We start from the raw sequence: 10,964 nt of genomic DNA, 5'->3' as shown, positions 1-10,964 counted from the left end.
AGAGAGAGATATGCGGGCAGGCTGATGAAGCGGTAGCGCAAGATGTGACCGTTTCACCGTGTATTCATTGTGGGATTCCATTGGAGGAGTCATGCTCTAGCTGCCTTAGTCTGCTAGGCAATGAGCTGGGATTTATCCAGGGATGCACTCGTGCAGAGCCTTAGTGTGGTTTGTAAGCAGTAGCTTAATACCATGCCAAAAATTACTCCGTGAGTGGAGTGTGAAGAATTCCCATGATTGCGACCGATACACCATTTCAATTTTAAAGATTGCAATTCCCAATTCGATTGACATTCGGAATCACAATCTTTAATGCTCAAGATTATGCTTTGGAAAAGTGTGGTTTAGAGTGAGATGCGGATTGGTTGTTAGATGTTGCGTGTTCCCGTGTCGGCAAACCAGATATCCTTGAGATCAATGCAGAGAATGAAAACGCGACAAATATTGTGTGCACACAAGTACTTATTACAAAATCAAACTCATGTGAAACGTATGCTTTGTTTCGTTAATAATTTATCATCCATGTAACAGGAATATGCCACAGCAAAGCGTACGAATGCTTTTTCGATCCGTTTACGACTGTTCGTAGGCGCTCGACAATTTCAAGCGAAAAAGTACTCGAAAACGAATCGTAAACGGCTATCATAAACGACTTTTTAGCCGGCTTTTCTTTGAGAAAATATCCAGTTTCGAGTTCGTTTACGATGATTTTGCCGGCTGGGTTTCTATATGTATAAATTTGTTTGTAGAACTTTTAAATACATTTTTTTTGTAGAAGCCTTTGAACTGTACAAAGCATGATACAAAAAAGAAGATAGTTTCAATAAACAACTTTTGACGGATAATAAAATTTTTTGAAGTTTCTTAAATTGTGAGTATTATCAACGGCCTTACCAGTTTGATAATATTAAAACAATAAATCGGAGTATTTTCCTTCCCATATTTAACCAATGTAATAATATTTCAAATCAAAAACTATTGTCAGTGCTTGGTACTTACTTTTACTTACATAGCTCGCACTATTTTTAGGTATTAAAAATTTATAAAATATAGACTATTAAAAAGACTTCATCGCAATTGTTCTTTTTATTTTATAATATAAACCACGCGCGTATTATGCTGTTAGTTTTTCGTTTTCTTATTTTGAATGCAATCTTGCGATCTAAAAATATAATTCTAAAGAATGTTCTTCCCAAATAAAAGCTTTTAATATTTTGGTTCAAATTTACTTTTAAATCTCTCATCAGATTTTACAAAAAATTAGGCCTTGTGATTAGCGTATCACCATTAGCTTTCACAAATTTTGAATTCAAAGTTTTTAATGTATGCAAAAAACCTAAAGTCGGCTTGAACAGACCGCCCTCCGATAAACAATTAACATATCGTCGTATGAAGAACAAAACAGCGTATCAACAAAATGCAAAACTGCGTATGCGAGGTTGCATAAATTATTTTCTAGAGAGTAAACAATCTCATATTTCGAAATCGTTCTTTTTTTTACAAAGCAATCGCGTTTCTGTTTAGTTTCAGGACGAATGGATAAGGCTTGAGCCAAGAGCAAATCTTGGCAAAAAATGTCGGTTACGCGGTTTTTGCAGAACTACGATACACGGTTTTGTACTTTAAACTACGATATGTAAGTATAATTTTTATCACTTTCTTCATGCGTTCTGAAACTTAGTCTTCAACCCCATTTTTGAAATTATGTAGCCGGCATAATTTTCAAGTCCATCATATTCCATATCTTTGAATGTACTGATAAAATCTTCTGCTTTAAAAAAAATATTTCTTCTAGTGATCAGGTAGCATGAATTTGATGAAATGTCATAATTTTATTAAAAGTCAAATGGTTAACAACAACAGCGAATGTCATCAAATGGAACTACCTTCTTTTTTGTATCATGGTACAAAGTAGAATTTTGGAAATTAAAAAATTTATACAAACAATTTTGTACGTAGAAATAGAAAACTTGTTACTTCACATGCATGAGCGCCTGGTATTGGGAAATGAGAATATCGTTCTTTACAAATAAAAACTGTTCATAAAGGGTGGCCGCGCGAAAATCGGCACATATGTATTTTAAAAAAGGACATTATATGTATGTGGATAAACCATGGACTGAATGATAAAAGCTGCTATCATTTGATGGTTGTTATGCTTGATTATTTCATGTTCTGCAGATTTTCCAATCTTTAAAAGAAAAAAATTATAAATACTAATTGGCTTGGAACATTTTGCAAACAGTTTTTAAACAACCAAAACTATAAATTTGTACAATATGTTCATGTGAATCAAGCTGCGTTTCATGCGTGGAGGAGTCCAAGCACAACCATTCATTCATAGGACATGGCTTAGCCCGCGTGGCCGCTGTGCATTGATACGCGACACTATGTCAATATCGTTTTAAAGTTCATACACCTCATATTCCATTATCTAAACTTATATATTTTTCTTAGTGTATAAAATTTGATTGCAACTGAATTAGAGAATGCACACATAACAAAGTGTTCATTCATCTGGAAGCTAATTCAGTATTGAATTCTGTTTACTTCAGCATTCTCAGTTTTTCATTCAGGTATTTACTACCTTACTGTGTGAAATCAATTTTTTTTTGAATGATTGTAGCTTGAAAAAAATATAAGCCACAGCATCAGACCAAAGGAAAATGAATGAAATCTTACTTGTAAATATTTCATGATTAAAATTTTAAACGATTTCACAGTTTTACAGCTCTGATATGAACATAGACCCATCATTCGAAATGTCCAAACTCGGTTTAGAAGCAACTCATTTAACTCATTAACAAACTTATAAGGGAACACAACTTTGTGTAGCTATCACAAAATGGTATCGCGTGTCGCATCGCATGTCGCGCGCAGTGCACACTAGAGCGATGCGATACGCGATGCGACATGCGACGAAACACGCGATACCATTTGCGGTATGATAGCTACACAAACGCCTTTCAGTTAATACCATGAGTTCATACGATGAAGACATTGCTGTAGCATATTGGTGGCTATAGCAAAGGATAAAAAGAGCTAATAATAGGATAACGTACTGGGTGCACCCGTTTAATATGAGGAACATAAAGTACTGTTCGGGAATTATTGCGTATGGTGTTATTGCATGCACCCACCCATCGTTGTGTGTGTTATTTCACCTACCTGAAAAATAACGTGACTTACCACGTATTTTTACTACATTATTTTTTGTAACATTGTGTATTAGAGCACACAAATTTGTACCTTCTTTCTTTAATTTCATTAATTATAATAAAATAGCACTCAAGAAAAAAAAAACATATAAAAATATAACGAATAATCAAAAATAATTACATACAGACATACAGCATTTTTAAGTATTTGTTATTTCTGATTTCTTCTTTTATGGTAAATGATAATAATTTCTTAATTGTTTCTAATTACATTGATTACTAATTATTTAAATATCTGAAACAAAATAGTTAATCTTTAACATTAAAACAAACACCAAGTCTTTTTTGCTATTCAAAATCAAAAATAAATAGGTTTAAAATTATTGGTTTCTTTTAATTTCTTTTTAAAAATGTGAAAACAAAGGCAAATAAACCATGACAAAAAATATTCTATTGTGTACTTACCTGTGTCCTTGACTTCAGACGCTAAAATTCTCCATGCCAAACTAGTCATGTCTATTCTACAGTAGTTTTTTTCTGTATAGTTCCATAAGCATGTGGTTATTTTTTAATAATTCGACAAGAAAATTGAGGAAGATTATTCCTCCTGTGAAACGGCCATGCTTATTGCAAAAAATACCGCGCATCGTTCAGCAAACCGGGTCGCACATGCGATATTATATCGCATCGGTGTCGCTGTCGTGCAAGTGTGCACAGTTTTCATCGCTTCCTACCAATTTCCACGTACTCAGCATGTCGATGTCCCATCAATATCGTATCGCATATCGTATCGCTCTAATGTGCACCGTGCCTAACACATAAAGCGGTTTGGCACAGTTCACTGTGAGTCAAGTTTTCTAAAGTGGGCCACCAAAAGTTGACTTTTCGATTTTTTAAATTTCATTGGACAATTTCGAAAGTTAACATGGTGTGCAATATTGACACCAAAGCTTTTGCGCTAATTTTAATTTTTCGACGAGTTATATGCAAACAAACTTTTACACTTTTTGCAATATTTCAGCAACCATTCAGTCGAATGTTATGAATTTTAGACATTAATTAGAAAACTTATTGAGCAACAAAATGAGGTGGTCAGTTTGTAAAATTTCAATTTTTTTTTATAAAAAATTAATTTTTTTTAAAACAATTGAATTTTTTACCAACTTCTTTGGCGTATTGCGAATACCTGATCAATGGTGGATTTGCCAGGCCTAAAGCCACACTGATAAGGTTCAATCAGTTCGTTGACGGTGGGCTTCAGTCTTTAGCACAATACGCTCGATAAGACCTTATAACCTATGCTTTTAAGGCTGATTCCGCGGTAGTTGGCGCGAATGGCGGGGTCGTCTTTCTTGTGAATTGGGCAGAGCACACTTAAATTCCAGTGGTCGGGCATGAGTTCATCTGACCATATTCTGCATAAGAGCTGATGCATTCACCTCATCAGCTCTTCGCCGCCGTACATGAATAGCTCGGCTGGCAAGCCGTCAGCTCCAGCAGCTTTGTTGTTTTTCAAGGGCGCTATCGCTTTTCGTACCTCGTCATAGTCAGGCGGTGGGACATCGACTTCATCGCTGTCGACTGGGGGCTGGGGTTCGTCTTCTGCACTACTTTCAGCGCTGCTGCCATTTAATATGGTGGCAAAGTGCTCCCTCCATAATTTCAGAAACGCATATATATCGAGAGTTAAAAGCACTTTACCGGTCTGTTCGTCTGGCGGGATTTTTTTTGTAAGTTTTTTAGCATTTTAAAATTACACAAAATTTAAAATAAATTTATATGTATGTATATGGGTGTGTGTACGGAGACAAAAACAACATTTTTGTTTTGCATATCTTCCGCTGTATCGCTTTCTAGTAGGCATTCGCACGAACGCAGCAACGCTTAAGGCCAGTATGCAGCTCTCAAGAACACGTTCCAGGAAAAACTTGCCTTTAATTCGTGTGTGTGCCCAAGGAATTTCGACATCTGATACTTCACAGCCTGTGACAGCCTGTTGCCTCACTCTTTATTCAATCAATAATGGAACGGGCTTATATTTCTGTTGCAAACATGGGTTGCACGTAACAGTGCTTTGCTCAATGTAAAAATTTTAAAATGTTTAGACGCAAATATTTCGAAAGTGTTTCAATGAATCTTAAATCTGAAGGTTTGTGCAAAGTTTCAGATCGAGCACTTTAATTTGATGTATAATTTGTCTCTGTACGATTTGTAGATCGCTGGGAATAAGCGCCTTGTTTTAGAATAATATATAGATATTATATAGATTGGAACTCTATACAAAAACTTAGTATAGCTTATGCTCCGTAAACCTTACAACAAAAACAACGTACAAATATATTACGAACCGTCTAAAGTTAAATTACAAATTGATATTTTTTCCAAGCGTTCGGACGAAAAATATACTTTACATGTAAAAAAAGTCGTAACGTTTACTTTATTTGTGAAACTTTTAATACAAAAGCTAGTTTTGGTTACTCTTGCCAGTCGCATACATTTTTTTTTCAAAGCTATAGTATTACCGATTGTAAGGAAATTGAAAAGCGGAACGTCCGAACGCTTCAAATACTTTTTTTTGTTCATATTGTTTCTATGTAGGTATATATATATATATATATATATATAGTACATACTTCTGCTTGTACGAAGATATGACTTCACTGAACGTTAAAAGCACGGCTGAGAGAGCAATGAAGTGGATACAGAATTTGAAGAAAGATGAAGAAAAGTGGGCAGAATATAAAAAAAGAAAGATCGAAAGTTGGAAAAAAAAACTATAGAAGTAAATTTAAAAATGGTCATATCATGGCAAAAAAGTACCCAGATGCGACTAACTTGCGCAAAAAAAGATCCATTGAAAACAAAAAACAGGGATTAGTTTCTGCGAATTTTGGCAAGTGTAGAAGTAGACAGTGAAGTCATAAAAAAGTTGCAAAATCATTAAGAGGAAATTATTAGACAAATCTGATAATGAAAATGAGGAGTCAAAATGCGAAAATGAGAACCCTAAATTAAAAAAAAAAATTGTAAAAGCAGCAGGAAGAAAAGAAATATTGAGTAAGCACGAATTGCCTATACCAAAGCGCTACATAGTTTTCACAGTAAACGAAGTATATCAGCTTTTTAAAAAAAAATTCAAGTCATAAAGTCAATTGACTCTATTCCGTATACTGGTGCCAAATAGAGTCAACTGACATTATTACCTTTTCAAAAGCGAAATAAAATCCATTGACATTATTGCTATTTCAAATATTAAATTTGCATAGCTTCGCGGCGGCCCGCGTCCGCGCCAAATTTTTGTTGACTTTATTTTCCGGTCGCTGTGTGTAGTGGTAAGCAGTGCTTGCTTCCACTCCGCAGGGCCTGGGTCCTGGTCAAAGCAACATCGCAAAAAAATTGTGAAAAAAACGTTTTTCTTAACAGCGGTCGCCCCTCGGCAGGCAATAGCATACCTCCGAGTGTCTTTCTGCCATGAAAAACAGCTTCTCATAAAAATACAATCGTTGTTCAGAGTCAGCGTAAAACTGTAGGCCCCTCCCCTTTGTGTGACAACATCAAGGTGCACGCCACAAATCGGAGGAGAAGCTCGGCCAAACACTAACATATGTGTAAGCGCCAATCTATTATTATTTTTATTATTATATCACTTTTGGAAAGATAATAATGCCAATTGACTTTATTTGGCACCAGTATGCGACATAGTGCCAATTGACCTTATTTCCGTTGATCTTGTTACCTGTCATCCACTAGCTACCCAGGTCTTAAGTGCTTCTTATTATTTACAATAAAACCTCATATTTGCATTAAAAAACGGGTGTGTTTAAATTCTTGAACAAAAAATTTGATCTCATTGGAAAAAATCAGATCGTCCGAACAACTTTGCACAGTTTTTGACCGCTATTAAACATCGTTAGGAAGCTTAAGTTTGACGCAATGGTTAGGGCTGCTTATTATTCTAACAACCATTCATACATAATTTTTTTGTACCGCTAACAGATTCGTAGAATGTTGCAAAAATCATCAGACATCTTCGATACGAGTTCGATTTTGGGGACGTCCAAACGGGTTCTTTTAATCGCTATACATATACCATAAAGATTGGCATTGATGATGACTATTCATGATAAAAAATGTGTGTTCATTCAGAGCCTACTATAGTTTTTATGATGAAAAAAGTGTCTCCAAACGGAACGTCCGTATTGCACGAAACACCCATATGTATGTGGATGAGTCAATGAAATGAGAAATATCTTTACTTACATGATTTGTAAAACGAAAGGTGCTTTTAAGTTTTTCATTTTATAATAACGTAGCTCCCTTTTGTCCTTGAATGTAATTGATGCATTTGATATAAGAGACGTATTATTTTCCGCCCGAAACTGTGAATTGGAAAATGAAATAGCATTGGAAACTATAAAAATATTTGAAAGCGTATGCATAGTTATTTATAAAAATGTCCACGTACCTAACACGTAACACGTAACGTAACAGTGTTACCAGAAGTGAAGATATTAAGACACATGAAAATCCCATGCAAAAATTATTCTCTGGCAATGCTGAAAAACCTATATTTCTATATGACAGGCTAATTTCTGATCAAATATCTCCCACAGATCACTTGCATTTGTTAAAGCATAAGAATCAAATAGCTTCTTACTAATATGCAATTTCATATGGAAATTTAAACGGCGCTTAAGTTTAATTTTGGATTGTTATTTAAATATCATTCAACTTTTGTTGTTTCTCAGATCACATTTATTTAAATATGCGAAATAAGTGGCAACACTGTTGCTTATTCCTTGGAAGTGTGGTTGTATATCTTTAGATTTTGTGCTGAAAAGCTGATTGTTGTTTGGTATAAATACAGGGTTACAAATCTCATATTTAAGCAGCTAATACTGGTCATTTAAGTGCTCCGAAAATTAATTTTTGAAGTTAATCAACAACTTCTACTTGCGCCTAAGTCTTGAATTTTTTTTTCAAATAATGCGGACAGAGTGACAATCGAATTCGATACAAATGTAAAAATTTGATACACTACACCCGCGATGCCCACACCACACAGTGGTTCCAAACGGCATTGTAGCCGGAAATAAAACATATCTCCCGTAGTAATTCGCCGAACCAAACCAAACTCGGAACTCGGAGGTTTTCGAGGGTGCTGATTCCGAATCCGTTACCAGATTTCTTGTGTTCAGATTATCGAGGTTCGAACTAGTGATAATAAAATTAGAAATAATAGAGTTACAAATAAAACAAATTTTCGCTCTTATATTATGGTTAAACCATCTCCTAAACAAACATCTCTTGCGGAAGCACTAATAAAATGAAACAAACAAAAAAACCAAAAAGTGCTACAAAAATCACTATTAACAAAAATTAATTTAAAATTTAACCCTTTCGTTAGGCGCGTGGATTACATATGTAATCCACACTTCTTTTAGCAGGGACCAATTAAAACTTGGGTTGAGGATGACATTGCCCACTTGAGTAGCTGTCGATGATATACAAAAGTACTCACTTAGTATAAAATTAAGGGGCTAGGCCCACATTTACCACATTTAGCCACAGTTGAATACGATTGGACTACAATTGTAATCCACGCGCCTAATTACGTAACATTTTTTGGCGAGTGCACAATTGGGAAGTGTGTCTGTTGGAACACTGAAATAAGTTTTATTATGTCAAAAAACAAATCTTAATTCCATACGAAAAATTCAACTTTTGTTCATTTTAAAATTTTGCATTGAACTTTATGACTTTTTTTTAGTCTATACATTTCAGTGTTGCCATAAATTTACATTTACTTGTGTTTTGTATTTGGCTATTTTCGCATAAATAAGAATTTAACTTTGTTTTATAAGCAATCTTAAGGCTATTCACTATGTACAACAAATATTTCACTATAGAGGAGCTAGTAAAACCGCAACTTGAACACCAATTACACTGTGAGACAAATGGTAGGGGTCAATGATCGGGAAGGGTTCAAATTACCGGGGAAAGTTATATCGGTAAAAAAGAAGTTATACGTGTCCCGGCGTTTCGCTGGGTCACGTCTAGGAATCGAGATATATCGATTTGAAGTTAGTAACTATCATATAGGGGAAATTGTCACCTTTGGTGGTCTTTTTTTTTGACATAACTCGAGAACCACTAGTCCGATTTTGCTCAAACAAATTTAAAAAAATTAAAAATTACAATTCCTTTAATCTGTTCATATAACGTTTTTCTATATAATCAACAGTTTTGCCGGTAAAAATAAATTATGAAGAAAAAAATTTTTTTTGCCTAAAATATAAAATTTTTTTATTTTTTAAACTCATAAAAAATCCAAAGCCGGGCCACGTATAACTTGTTTTTGACCGATATAACATTTCCCGTTGGTTTCATCCCATCCCGATTTCGACTGTGTCAAGTGAAGTTGGGCGTCGAGGGCGGCACCTACTTGCAGTGTTGCCAGTTTAATTTTTGGGCTACATCTAGCTTTTTTCTTTGTAGTTTAGCTTCGAAATCTAGGATTTAGCTTCGTGGCTTTTTCTAGCCTTTTCTTATTTTCAAACTAGCATTTTTTTAAGGACAATCTTCCACAATATTTGTAGTAGCACTAAATTATTGTTCCGGTTTAGTTTTACTTGACGAAATTTTAAGCGAATATCACCCGGCGGCATAGCTCCGTCCGACGAAATTTACTCGGCGAACCCGTTCTGTTTATACTTTAGCAGTTTTTTCAGGGGCTCTCAAGTGTCCCTATAAAACCAGGACAACATGTTTTTTTTTAGAACTCCGCACCACACAGGAATGACGTCAAGCACTACATCGTGAGGGAGAAAGGTCGTTAGTCACCGCTGTTATGCCGTAGACATTCGGGGGTCCTTAGCCCCTTCATCGCCTCTGCTATTGCATTAAGAATGATAGAATACAAAATTGTGCCCATCAGAGATGAATTTTGAGAATAATTTTTGCGTGACGTCCCACTGGTGCAGCTGTGAGAGAGAAATGCCAAAACGTGAACAAGAATTGAAGAAGAAGAAGAAATATTGCAAGAGAAACGCAAACAAGTTCCACAAGTGTGACGTTATACTAACGGCGATTATGTCAAATTCACCGAGAGCGGAATAGCGGTACCGTGATGGGCGCAACCTCTATTTCTCTCAATCGTGCTATTGTATCACATGCTGCCTACCGTTTTCGCTGCCGCAGGCGTGAAACTCTTGCCAAATATGTTGCGAAGTTTGCATATGGTACTGTCAAATCGCATACACTCAAAAAAGACGTATTCTATTACACCTCCTCCGCAGTAGTCGCATATGCAATGGCGTCGAGAGAAAACTCGGGCCGCGGACTGAAAAATCACGGGCCCTATAGAAGTGTTCCCAGTTACAGGTTTTTTGTCTATAGTTCTGACTAAATCCTGACTGCAGACTAATTGTATGTAAAGTTTATTAAACTTCTTAATTTAATCGATTAATTTGTGTATAAATTGGTATTAGTAATTATCTCTATCTTATATTTCTTCTAGTCTGTATGGTACATTGTACTGTAAATTTAAACGTAAATAAATAAATAAATGTGTATCTACAAATGTAATTTAGGCCAGAGGTTCCTGGCTATCCAAAGTATGCCAGACCAGTGTTGCCACGGACAATTTTTTTCCTACCAAAATCAACCATAGCCTACAAAAAATTTATTTAAGCTTTTAATATGTTTTTTTAATGTCAAGTTTGTTAAAAATGTAGATAACATAACATTTAGAAAAACTAAAACACAATTAGTACAATAAAAAAAAATTAACTACATATAGCAATT

At 35.1% G+C, this 10,964-nt stretch overlaps 1 protein-coding gene across 4 annotated transcripts in view; it reads right to left on the bottom strand.

Annotated features, from left to right (window-relative positions):
- Positions 1-10,964, bottom strand: part of LOC118745727 (zinc finger protein 2) — a 611,899-nt gene that overhangs the window by 35,607 nt on the left and 565,328 nt on the right. The window contains exon 13 of one of the 4 annotated variants that reach the window (XM_036479355.1): positions 7,419-7,537. The exons of 2 other annotated variants lie outside the window; for them this stretch is intronic. In XM_036479355.1, coding sequence (XP_036335248.1) covers positions 7,419-7,537 — 119 coding nt within the window. Of the gene's footprint in view, positions 1-7,418; positions 7,538-10,964 lie in introns of those variants that run through there. One more of the 4 variants, XM_036479354.1, reaches the window with a different exon arrangement.

Source organism: Rhagoletis pomonella, unplaced genomic scaffold (assembly GCF_013731165.1).
Source record: "Rhagoletis pomonella isolate Grant_MI unplaced genomic scaffold, Rhpom_1.0 Rhpom_scaffold_00009, whole genome shotgun sequence".
Lineage (NCBI taxonomy): Eukaryota > Metazoa > Arthropoda > Insecta > Diptera > Tephritidae > Rhagoletis > Rhagoletis pomonella.
The sequence above is the reverse complement of the archived record's forward strand: the minus strand, read 5'-3'. Positions and strand labels throughout refer to the sequence as shown.